Below are 13,398 nucleotides of genomic sequence, written 5' to 3'. Positions count from 1 at the left end.
GATGTCTTATATTTCGAGCACTCTCGAAATAAATGGGGTGTCTTACTTTAGGGCAGAGTTCCCCAACCCTGTCCTCAAGGCCCACCAACAGTACGTGTTTTGTAGAAAACCACAAACATGCACAGGTGGGGTAATTAGTGTCTCAGCAGAGCTGATTAACTACCTCTGTGGATTTCCACAGAACATGCACTGTTGGTGGGCCATGAGGACAGGGTTGGGGAACACTGCTTTAGGGGGAGGTCTTAAATTCGGGGAAAGACGGTAGCAGAAAAAAGGCCTGGTCTTTAGGGGGTGGGGGTGGGGTAACACTGTGGTCCTCAAGAGGTTAAAAGGACAACTGAATTGAGAGGTATATGGAGGCTGATATATTTATTTCCTTTTAAGTAATGCCAGTTGCCTGGCTATCCTGTTGATTCTCTGCCTCTAATACTTTAGCCATAGACCCTGAACAAGCATGCAGCAGATCAGGTGTTTGACATTATTGTCAGATCTGATGAGATTAGCTGTATGCTTGTTTTTGGTGTTATTCAGACACTACTGCAGTGAAATACATCAGTAAGGCTGCCAGACAACTTGCATTGCTTAAAAGTAAATTAATACGGCAGCCTCCATATACCTCTCACTTCAGTTGTCCATTACAAAGTTTAGCCTGTGTAATTCCCCCTCATTTGTGTCTAATTGTAATTTGATCCCTCCACTCTGTCACATGACTGCCAATGGCAGATAAGCCCATTTGAAAGTACAGGCTGTAAGCAACATGTCTGCTTCAATGAATCAGGAAGAGGAAACAGTGCAGATTTATATCAGCTGTAATAAAGAAATGTTTTTTGTTTATAGGGGCCCATACACTGGTCGATTTCGATGGATTTGATCTGTAGGATGGAAGATCTAGGTCGAAGTGCTGCTGGTAGCAAATCCATGGCCCATAGAGTTGCATTGGACCTAATGGTCCAATAATGCATTTAGATAGATTTCCAATAGATTTCATTCTGAAATCTATTTGAAATCTGTTCCTAGTGTGTGGCACACATCGGATAGATTCCTGTCAGATTCGACTTGACAGGCATCTGACAAATCTATCTGATGGTCAAATCTGCTGCAAATCTATAAGTGTCTGGCCACCTTAAAGGTTACTATGCTATTGGGTATCTTTTAGAGTAGAAAGGAGTTCTGAGTTCAGGTCCACTTTAACCCTTGCTTAGTTCACTGCCTGTGCATGCTTCACTACTAATATATTGCTAATATAATTTATGGTTCTATACTCCCATATAAATTCCTCAATTTAACCGTATGCTTGCTATGAGGTTGAAGTTCTCTGCCATTACTACTGCTTTTTGCACAGCCATATATTTTCAGATCTGGATTATTGATTGATATATTAGTCCTGAAGTAGAATTAGTTATTAAAAGGACCCTTATCTTCAAAAAATTGTGAAAGAAAAAAAAAAAACACTTATCAAAATGTACGTTTCTCCTACAGTACAATGCACTACAAATTACTTTTTTCCTATTTTGCTGTCACTTACACTAGGTAGTAAAAAGCTGAAAGATTAGACAGATTTTGGACTAGTCCAACTCCTCATGGGGAATTCTTAGTATTTCCTTTATTCACAAAAACACTATGGAAAGACTCTATACAAAGATGGCAACTTCCCTGCACATTTGCACACTATTGTGGCAGTTGGACTAAGCAACTGCAGATCAGTAAGTGCTTTAGTAACTAAAGAAATAATGCATGCCCCATGAGGAGATGGACTAGTCCAAAACCTGACAGATCTGTAAGAATTTCACTACTTACTGTGACGGCAACAGAGGGTAAAAAGTAGTTTCTAATGCATTTTACTCTGGGAGAAATTCTGTTTTGCTATTACCTCATTCACCATTTTTCAGTGAGCAGTTTGCTGGTACATGTGTATATTGCAATGGTGATTTGAAACTAGATGAAAGGATTGTGCAACGTGATTGGTGTCTTTCTGCTCTGACTCAGGCCCGTTTTACATTTGCAGGGTAAACCTGCATTGCGTCACCCTAATTTGCCACCAAAGGTTGCAAAAGCAATGAAAGTCTCGGTAGCTTTCACAATTCCTACGGTTCCTTGCAGTGCAATGGAAGTATCCTAGCTAACACAAGGGCAACAGCACGTTACCACAAGCACCGTGCTTAATGTATGGAGCTTGGGGCAACGGTAGCCTATGGTCAACGCGTGTAGTATAAACGATGGAGCACGGTGTACCGCGGCGTGCGCTGACAGGAATCCCAGTGACATACAGGGTGGGCCATTTATTTTGATACACCTTAACAAAATGGGAATGGTTGGTGATATTAACTTCCTGTTTGTGGCACATTAGTATATTTGAGGAAACTTTTCAATTGACCAACTTTTGTTTGGTCAATAGGAAGAGGGTCATGTGACATCAGACTTATTCGGAATTTCACAAGAAAAACAATGGTGTGCTTGGTTTTAACGTAACTTTATTCTTTCATGAGTTATTTACAAGTTTCTCTTTGTTTACAGCCATTGACATGTCACCGAGATTAACATTTGAGGAGCGGATAGAAATTGTGTTTATGTCTGGTGGATGCAGTAACCAGGTCATTGCAGCAGATTTCAATGCAAGACACCCTACGAGACCACCCATCTCCCATGCTACAGTTAGCAAACTGCTTGCTAAGTTTGATGAAACTGGTTCAGTGTTGGATTTGCCAAAATGTGGACGCGTGCAATCTGTCACTAATGAAGAAACATCAGTGGCTGTCCTAGCTTCATTAAGCCAGAGCCCACAGCGTAGCACTCGCTGCATGTCACTGGAGAGTGGAATTAGTCGAACATCCCTTCGGTGGATATTAGCTACTCACAAATGGCACCCTTACAAACTCCAGCTACTGCAGCATCTCAATGAGGATGACCTAGATCGGTGCACTGAATTTGCAGAATGGGCAAAACAAAAATTGGAACAGGACCCTCAGTTTACGCAGAAGATTTTGTTTAGTGATGAGGCAAACTTTTATGTGAATGGTTAAATTAACAAACAAAACCACCGCTATTGGTCTGACACTAACCCACATTGGATAGATCCCTCCAAGACTGTTGGAACAAAAAAAACAAAAAAAAAAATTGATGGTATGGTGTGGTATATGGGGTACAAAGATAGTGGGGCCATTCTTCATCAATGGAAACCTCAAGGCCACTGGATATGCGAAATTGCTGCATGATGATAGGTTTCCCTCTTTATGCACTAAAGCTGGCACGTTCCCTGACTTTTTCCAGCAAGATGGCGCACCACCACATTATGGGTGTCAGGCCCAAGCATTCCTAGATGAACAGTTTCCTGGAAAGTGGATTGGTCATTGTGGGCCAGTTAAATGCCCCCAAGGTCTCCCGATCTGACCCACTTAGACTTTTATCTTTGGGGTCATCTGAAGGCAATTGTCTATGCTGTGAAGATATGTGATGTGCAGTACCTGAAACTACTACTACTATACTGGAACCTGTGCTAGCATTTCTCCTGCGGTGTTGCTATCAGTGTGAGAAGAGTGTGAGAAGAGTGGGACAAGAGGTTTGCATTGACAATCCAACACAATGGGCAGCACATTGAACACAGTGGTCAGAAACTTGTAAATAACTCATGGAAGAATAAAGTTACGTTAAAACCAAGCACACCATTGTATTTCTTGTGAAATTCCCAATAAGTTTGATGTGCTACATGACCCTCTTCCTATTGAAAAAACAAAAGTTGGATTCAAAATGGCCGCCATGGTCACCACCCATCTTGAAAAGTTTCCCCCCTCATATATACTAATGTGCTACAAACAGGAAGTTAATATCACCAACCATTCCCATGTTATTAAGGTGTATCCATATAAATGGCCCACCCTGTACTTCTTGCCCAGCAAAGGGTATGTCACTGTAGCGGCGCAGTGCATATGACCGTCTGAAGACTATCACAGGGACATATGTTTGTCATTGTTGCTGTGGGATGTGGCAGGCAGGAGCATCGCATCCCCACCACAACGCAAAAAATAGATGTAAACCTGGCCAGTTGTGAAAAGCTCATATCCATGCTTGCACTGGCATATTTCCAGCTAGTTGTGTGTGAGAGGAGAGGATGCCTCAGCCTGAGAACAGGAAGGAGCCTTCCAACTTTAGGAGCTGAGCAGCATTCAAGTCAGCAAAGTGAATATTCTGGTCAGAGCAGCTACTGCTGACTTTGGTAAGCAAGAACTATGCCAGCTTTCACAACTCGCAACTGAGCCATAACATTTTTGACCTGCAACCAGATTACAATCAATGCAGGTTACACCAAACCCAACTTGCATTCCAAGTAGCCCTGCAACAACCAAAATGTAGACAGAACTAGCAAGCTGGAGGAGGGAACTATACTACATAACAGATTACTATGATGCCTCCACTACATTCAGCGGAGTATCAAGGATAGAGAGATCCCTTCTATGGGCTGGTGCACACCGAGCGGCTTTTTTAGCGTTTCTGCAGCCGCTTGCGGGTGCGGATCCGCTTGGTCAATGTATCTCAATGGGGTGGTTCACACCAGAGCGGGAGGCGTTTTGCAGAAACGCATACTCCCGGGGTGAGGCATTTTTTGGATTGTGGATGCGTTTCTGCCTCAATGTTAAGTATAGGAAAAACGCAAACCGCTCTGAAAAACACCAGTTCAGAGCGGTTTTGCAGGCGTTTTTGTTACAGTAGCTGTTCAGTAACAGCTTTACTGTAACAATACATGAAATCTACTACACCAAAAACGCTTCACAAAACCGCAAAACGCTAGCTGAAATGCTACAGAAAAATAAGAAAAAGCGTTTCAAAATCTGCTAGCATTTTGCGGATCTGCTAGCGGTTTTTGGTGTGCACCAGGCCTATGACTGCTTTCCCATCTTTAGATGTCAGGACTTGTATTATGAATGTAGAGAGACTAGGTAATCTGGCTCTTAGGTGCACAAGATAAATGGTTTTAACAGCTCACTTTATCGAATAATCCTTAGACAAATATATGACATAATATCAAAACATATAAAAAAAAAAAAAAAAAAAAAAAAAAAAAAAAAAAAAAAACTTAAAATGCTATCCCCAACTGGATTATAAATATCTGAGAACATTGACGATCAATTGTCACCCAAAGTACAATCCATGAAATTTATTAATCTGACGAAGCCCAGCCCTCCAGATATGGGAGGGAGGGAGGGTCTCTGTGATGGAAGGGGGAATTCAGAGTTTAAAAATGTTATGTAGGGTTGATAAAATTGCTTGGAAATTTTGTTTTCACATGGCGGAGACCAGTCTGGTTTTATCATCTCTAGAAGTGTTAACAATAAACAACTTTATTTCTCACTTAGTGTAAATTATTGAGGCGAAAGTGATACAGGAGCCACCTTCAATATTAGGCCTGGAACCCTCTACCAGTACACTTAGTTACTAAGCACTTGTGATTTGAAAAGCTCTTGCTAATGTAATGCTATGGGTGTGGTCCTACTTGAGCAATGAGATTTTAGAAAAATCACCCATAGCATTGCATTAGCAAGAGCGTTTCAGATCACTAGCACTTAGAAAAGGCTGCTAGTGGGTTTGAGCCCTTAGAGACTATTGATGGTCAATAACATGCAAATAATTCCGAGATGATGTGGGATTATGCAAACTCTGTATGCAAATTTATACTGCTTGAAAATGTACCAATCAAATCCCACCAAGAGTGAATTTGATTAGTCTATTTTCAAGCTGCATAACTGTGCATAATCCTGCCTCAACTCAGTATTATTCGCATCTCATTTACCATCCCTACCAGAGACATTCTGAACATTAGATACTATAACATGCTTAATATGGAGAAAAAAAATATTACCTGGATTGCCTCCTCTCCTTTCCAAAGCTGCGCTCCTCTTGCAAGCAAATCGCACTTCCCTTTGATTCCACAAATCGATAAAACTGATTATTGCTGTCCTCAAAGACATGTTCAGCTTCCACCTTGAAAAGTTTTGATCCAACAGGCTCAAACAGTTTGTGCTCCATAAGTGCTTGGCATAGCTGTACTCCTTTAGCACGAGAAATATCATAGCTGCTTAAATACATGTTCTGCATGAGATGGCAAAGAACTACATCCACTGCATCAGAGCCAGTAAAGCAATGCGGGTATGTCCGCAGGTACTGACGACGGTTTTTCAATTCCACCTGGGTTTTCAAGGCATGAATGATACTGTTCCACAGACGGGTTGCCTGAAAGGGTCCTTTATAGCCTACAATACACAACAGAATGGTTACCCAAGCTCTTATGTATGGAACTCTCAAAATTGGCTTATAGTTTTTAACAAGCGATGGTAAATGCAATGCAAATAACTCTGAACTGATGCAGAAATAAGTACATTCTGTATGCAAATTTATGCAGCTTGAAAATGGTCCATTCAAAATCCACCAAGGTGAAATTCAACTCTCTCATTTTTAAAGCTGGATAAATTTGCATAATCATGCAGCAGTTTAGAATTATTTGCAGGTCATTGACCAGCCCTATCTGCAAAGGATTAAAGAAAACCTGTACTGAAAATTAAAAGTCAAAATAACCATACACAAGTCCTACTTACCTCCTGTGTAGTCTACTCCTCAATCTCTTTCTCCTCTCCTGTGTCCTGTTTGTCCACTGTGATCAATGGAAATCTCCGTCCTCCATTTTGAAAATGGCCATTACCCCATAGCAGCTTCCTGGTCTGCACACAGTTAAACTGTAATATCGCCCACTTAAACCATAGGGAAACATGAACACATCAGTTCTCCTCTCAGCTGTAACTGACAGCAGCTGATATATAACTGGCAGCAACGGATATATTTCAGTTCTGACAAAATGTTGTCAGAATTGGAAGGGATCATTGTCAGAAGAAAATGGTGAGCTTCTGAGAAGAACTGATGGCAAGGTAACTATGTAATGTTCATTTGAAGTTACCTCATGTGTTTATTTTAAATAATTTTACTCAGTACAGGTTCGCTTTAAAACCTCATATTTAACTAAAAATGATAGAGAAATTCCTTAACTCGCCAATGTTAAGCTAGCAAGCTCTAAAATGAGGTAACTGAAATTGTTGCTTGGCCAACTATAATTAGCACTTAGCGAAGCGGAAAAGAACGGATGTAATAGCCCCGCAAGTTCTTTTCCCCTTTTCACGCACCAGGAAGTGAATGTTGCATGTCATACATGGGCAATAACCTTTCACCTGTTCAGAGCAGGGGAAGAGTCTCTACCACCCATCTGCAGATGGCTTCTTTAGGCATCTCAGGGCCTCTTTTACTAAGGAGACCCCAGATGCCCATTTTTTATTTCTTTATTTTTAATAGGTTAAAGAGGTAATTCCTGGCACTCCATCTATTCAGTGCACAAAATGAATAAATACAATTACAAATAAAACATTTTGTTGCACCGCCTGGACCACACCAATGTACCACCACTTCGCGCCTGGACTACCTGCAGCACCGCTGGTTCATGCTGATAATAAGAATGATTCTCATTGCTCCACCTAGTGGACAAATGGGAGTTCAGACTGGACCTAGGAAGAGGCTTTTGCTAGGGCTCTAGTGTTTAGTGGTAGTAGAGGAAGTAGCAGAGAGCGACGCTGGTAGTCCTGGCTTGTTGGCGACGGGGAGGAACACTGCTAGGAGAGCCTGGCATGTAGCGGCAGATGCCAGGCAAGTGTTGACAGCGACGGAAGCAGCAGATCTCCCAGGGGAGTAAGTAGCAGTGCCGTAGTGCTGAAGGACAGCTCTATAACAAAACCTTGCTCCCCATCATTTTTGTGAACTTTTTCCATGCATAGTAATGAAGTAAATTTACATGAGAATGTACCTTATCTCGACACTAAAATCATAGGCGATTTAGTGTAACAGATGTGATTTTTTTTCTGTGTTTCTATTGACTTACATGTAAATCACACCGGAAAAAGGCATCACTGCTGCATGATTTAAAGATGCAAAAAATAAATAAATCACAAAAGCGCAAAAAAAAAAAAAACTATGAAAAAAGGAAAGTCCAATGCGATGCTGTTAAAATACTTTAGATGGGCAACCAAACGCGAATCGGTACACCCACATGTGAATACTAATAAGTGTGAAGAGCACCTATAGTAAAAGGCACCAGGTACTAAATTGGGCACTAGTCCAATTTAGAGGGCCCAGCAGTAAACTTCATAGGGAACAGTTCTTTGATCACAGCACCCTTGTCTACAGCACGAAGGCTTGTGATTAGAGTGTGGGTGTAATTTACTACAACATATCTGAAATCTAGCAGTTTGAGAGGGTTCCATCCACCCAATCATGTTAGCGCAGAATTTCCCTATGAGGTTTTCTGGTGGGTCTTCTAAAGTAGACAAGTGCTGTAAACTAGCCAGCCTTCAGTCCACATTACCAATTGAACACCCACCTTTCTTTAAAGGACAACCGAACCAAGAGTGATATGGAGGCTGCCATAATTGTTTCCTTTAAAGAAATACCAGTTACCTGTCTGTCCTGCTAATCTTCTGCCTATAATACTTTTAGTCATAGCCCCTAAACAAGCCTGCAGCATATAAGGTTTCTGACAATGTCAGATCTGACAAGATTAGCTGCATCCTTGTTACTGGTGTTACAGACATACTGCAGCCAAATAGACCAGCAGGGCTGCCAGGCAACCAGTATTTTTTAAAAGGAAATAAATATGGCAGCCTTCATGTTCTTCTCACTTCAGTTGTCTTTTAGGCCTCTTTCACAGTGCGACGTTAAAGTCGCACGTTCGAAAATATTTAAACACAGACTAAAGCACAGCAATATTAAGTCTGTGCGACATTCACAGTGCACACGTTGCGTTAGTGTGTTACATGTAGCATTATTAGAAAGTGCTGCATGCTGTGCGTTATACACGTTATTAGCTAAGTTAGACTGTTTGCACATGCTAAGTAATGACTTGGAAGCAAACTTTTCATTGCCTGTATGCTCTACCGTATGCGACAATAACGGGGAATTAAATTGCGTTGCGACTTTTTGGGGCATTGCAATTTGCATTGCGACTTTATCATCGCATCAAAACACAATGTCCTACTGTGAAAGAGGCCTTAAAGAAAACCTGAACTGAAAATTAAGTCAAAATAAGCATACACAAGTCATACTTACCTTCCATGTAGTCTACTCCTCAGTGTCTTTCTCCTGTCCCGCGTCTTGTTTGTTCACTGTGATCAAGGGAATTTTCCGTCCTCCATTTTGAAAATGGCCATTACCCATAACCGCTTTTTGGTCAGCACACAGTTAAACTGTAACATCGCCCACTTGAGCTATAGGGAAACACGGACATTACCTGGTACATCAGTTTTCCTCTCAGCTACAACTGACAGCAACTGATATTTTACTGACAGCAACTGATATATTTTATATCTGACAAAATATTGTCAGAACTGGAAGGGATTATTGTCAGAAGAAAATGGTGAGCTTCTGAGAGGAACTGATGGCAAGGTAACTATGCAATGTTAATTTGAAGTTACCTCATGTGTTTATTTTAAATATTTTTACTCAGTACAGGTTCTCTTTAAGGCTACATTTACAATGGGATGTAATGGTTGCATTGTAGCATGCAACATCGCACTACCTATGCGACGTTCAAAGTACAGCGAGTGATGTGCGGTCTAACGGCATGCAGCATCCCAACGCACTGCATGCAGTGCGTTACGCACAATAACAGTGACAGTGAAGCATACTTTTTATTGACAGTATGCAACACAAGGCACAGATACCGTATGGCGCAACATTTTCATGGTGTCCCTGCTTTTACATGGAACACAACATCCACTGTGAACCTAGATTCGTTTTTAATGTAAAGAAGATCCCACATTGCTGAGCAGCAGATATCTCAAATCAAGCAAGAATAGCGCGACTTTTCACTTTCAGAACAACAGAGAACTAAAGACGTTAGAATCTCATGAACACAGCTTATGTACCCTTTAATTAAACAATCTCATGTTATAACAGGCCAGCCCTACTTTCATAAAACATATGTTCACATGTCTATTATTACAAAATATCTAGATATGCCGAAACACTGTCAAACAATCACAGTGTAATAAGTAGAGTTTTTATCCAAATAATATGTGTATTGTTTAAAACGAATAATGAATAAAATATTTTGAAATAGGAAGGAAAAGGAAAGTAAGTGCCCGTGTACCCATGAAACAAACATCCTACAGCACGACTACAGCAAATCCTATAGTCCCTGGCGCATACCTCTCCTGCGTGCCCTCAGCTCCCCCATACTGCGGATCCTCCGGAATCTGCTGGGATTTGGAGTCAAATCTGCCGCCATCGCACCTGCCTAGCAGTGGATGGAGAATCCTATTCCCGACGTCACACATCCATGACCGCCCACAGGAAGGAAGTTGCGGTTCCAAAGAACTGCAGGACAGAGTGCAGGTGCGCACGTCATGTGACTAATTCATTTAGGAAGGTCATGTGACTTTGTCACCTGACTGTGAAGTCACTTCTTCCTCCCTGACGCTGCCAAGAGGGAGGAAGTGGTTCGGCCTGACAGGTGGAGCGCAGTCCCGTATGTGCTAGTTGGGCTCCCTGTCTCCTGCCTACACATATCGGGGGACAGAAGGAGCTGCCATTCATCTTCTGGATCTGGGCGGTGGGTAACCGGTTGACTATAATGGGGTTTGTGGTGTCAGAGGCTTTGTCCATGTCAGTGACAGCAAGAGCCACATCATCATATTGTTTACAAGCTCAGGACCTTCAGTAATGTGACCACTGTGTCAGACTAGGAAATCGCTAGTAGCGTCCTGTAGGTAATACCCAGCCCTCATCAAACTTCACCTGCACATAGACATTAATGCTCACACTTCAGGACCAACATATAAAACTAGAGCAGATGTCACGTTTTAGCTATGTCCATATTTATCAGCCGTTGCCATGTTAGACACCTAAAGTGATGTGTAATATTGTGTATGTATGTATGTATGTATCAGTTTTTTCCGGTGGAGAAACTAGTCTTTCTTTGTGAAGTCTTTCTTTTCCGCAGAGCAGAAATTGTACACAATGTAAGTCTATAGGCCATATTGTAAATCGCTGCTCTCTACGATTTGCAATGTGCTTCGGAATTCTAATGAAAATGAATGTACCTGTGACTACGGGATAGGGGGAGTTAACTTACCCAGAAGTCCAGGGATCATATGCGAGGAGCAGTGCTTTTCAGTGCAGGTTGATTTGGGCGCAGCCATAGATTGTAATATAATAAGAATTACAGCTAGAGTGCGCTCAGTGAGTAACGTCTGCGGAGTCAGAAGACTGAGCTGAAGTTAATTTTAAAACACAATAATTCGGCCTCCAGCAATAGTTGGAAGCTGAATTATATCATTCCCCACTATCCATGGCGGCCTGGAGGGGGAATAGTAATTAACACAGCCCGGACTTGTGCAGAAGCAGGATCAGCCATATACCGGCTGTATCCTACGCCCAATTCTACCGGCGCCGATTTCAAATGTATGTCCTGTGCGTGTCACCCTTGTAATAAGCGACCTATGGGATGTGTTCCACCACTCATTACCGTACGTCCTCCTTCCGGGGTAAGGAGGAAGTGTGAAGTGGGTGTATTAATGAATCTTCATTAGAATTCCACTCATGACGTAATGCACATGCGCAGAAAGTGCCCGGCAACAGGCGCGCGATCAAGGACGCGCACCGCCGGCCCAGCGCAGCCGTACTACTCCGGGTCGCTACGACCCGGAAGTAGTACAGGGTGAGGGGTTCACCGGCGAACCGTTCGCCGACATCTCTACCAGCGAGATGCAGATAACTTTGAGTTGATGCTGGAATATGTTAATTGTGTATGCAAATAGACCAATCAAATCCAACCAAGGGGGAAGCTGGGCACTAGTATACTTTAGGGGACTCAGCAGGAAACCTCATAGAACAATTCTGCTAATGGGATTGACCGAACGGCACCTTATCAAACTTTTAGGTTTCAGATGGGTTGTAGTAAACTATGCTCACACTATTTGGCCAATCCCAAGACTTTGTGCTGTGATTGGAAAACTGTTCCCTATGAGGTTTCCTGCTGGGTACCTTAAAGTAAAGGCCCGTACACACGCCGTACTAAAGGCAACGATGGGTCAGTCGTCACCTCCCGCTGGGCGGGCGTTCCAGCGACAGTCCGGTGTGTGTACAGTCTGTCTGCAGACTTCGCCGACAGACTGTACACACGCCGGACTGTCTGCTGAAAACCCGCCCAGCGCGAGGTGACGACAGACGCGTCGTTACCTGCAGTCAGGCGTGTGTACGGGCCTTAAATTAGTGCCGGAAGTCTATTTTCAGCTGCAAAAATGTGCACACTCATGCAAGAACCTGGAATTATTTGCATGTCATTGACCATCCCTAATTGCCAGTTCTGGTTGGGGGGGGGGGGGGGGGGTGGAGTGGAGTAAAGAGGTGGAAAAAATGCCTTCTGTTTGTTATGCTATTTGTAACTGCATGCCCTCCTTATACATTTTACTCTAATCATCCTATAGCAGTGTTCCCCAATCCTGTCCTCAAGGCCCACCAACAGTGCATGTTTTGTGGAAATCCACAGAGGTAGTTAAACAGCTCTGCTAAGACACCAATTACCTCACAAAATGAAGGCGAGTGATATATCGGCGCTGCAGAGCTGCTTTTAATCCAAAGTGAGACACTTCATCACAATGTACATCAAAGTAGATAGTGGAAAAACATACCAGTGCTAGGAGCGATGTGGATGGTGGAAGGTGCTGGGCACTGTTAGCCTGATGGCCATTTCGCTCAAGTTTGCGCTTCTGCAGAGGCAGCCTCCGTAGAAGCACATAATTGCGTGAAGTGGCCGTCAGGCTACCAGTGCCCAGCACCCACCGCCATCCACATCGCTCCTAACACTGGTATGTTTTTCCACTATCTACTTTGATGTAGATTGTGATGAAGTGCCTCACTTTGGATTAAAAGCAACCATGCAGTGCAGAGATTTATCTCTCTCATTCCTTTTGTACAGTACCACTGGTATGATCAGAGGTGAGTATAGCGAAGTGGACTCTGCCAGACTCCTGCTCACAATAACTGCCACTTGCTGTAGTGCCAACTACACTTCTCCTCTGTTACACTAATTACCTCATCTGTGCAGGTTCGTGGTTTTCTTTAAAACATGTACTGTTGGTGGGCCTAGAGGACAGAGTTGGGGGACTCTGTCCTATAGGACAATCTAATATGAGAGAGAAGACCAGCTCCGCCCACCTAAGGACACACAAATGAGACCAAACGATTTAAATGACCTGCCTTCTGTCACCTCAGGTTTATTGTGTTACTGGCCAGTTTGGGTGCATAGAGGACTCTACTCTTCCTTTTAGATTTCCTTTATGATTATCTGCTAGACAGTTTCTTCACCATGTT

The 13,398-nt window shown here is 42.7% G+C and overlaps 2 protein-coding genes across 2 annotated transcripts in view; one reads left to right on the top strand and one right to left on the bottom strand.

Moving 5' to 3' along the window:
- Positions 1–10,364, bottom strand: part of DEPDC4 (DEP domain containing 4) — a 41,688-nt gene extending 31,324 nt beyond the window's left edge. Inside the window, exons 1-2 of the mRNA XM_068272811.1 lie at positions 10,234–10,364; positions 5,852–6,242 (exon numbers count right to left, since the gene is read on the bottom strand). Of these exons, the coding sequence (XP_068128912.1) occupies positions 5,852–6,242; positions 10,234–10,312 (470 nt within the window). The 5' untranslated portion in view covers positions 10,313–10,364. The remainder of the gene's footprint in view (positions 1–5,851; positions 6,243–10,233) is intronic.
- A 148-nt stretch (positions 10,365–10,512) lies between these two features.
- Positions 10,513–13,398, top strand: part of SCYL2 (SCY1 like pseudokinase 2) — a 68,223-nt gene continuing 65,337 nt past the window's right edge. Inside the window, exon 1 of the mRNA XM_068272810.1 lies at positions 10,513–10,636. The gene's annotated coding sequence lies outside the window, so the exon portion shown is untranslated. The remainder of the gene's footprint in view (positions 10,637–13,398) is intronic.

This window comes from Hyperolius riggenbachi, chromosome 3, assembly GCF_040937935.1.
Source record: "Hyperolius riggenbachi isolate aHypRig1 chromosome 3, aHypRig1.pri, whole genome shotgun sequence".
Taxonomy (NCBI): Eukaryota; Metazoa; Chordata; class Amphibia; order Anura; family Hyperoliidae; genus Hyperolius; species Hyperolius riggenbachi.
This window is presented reverse-complemented; position numbering and strand designations above follow the sequence as displayed.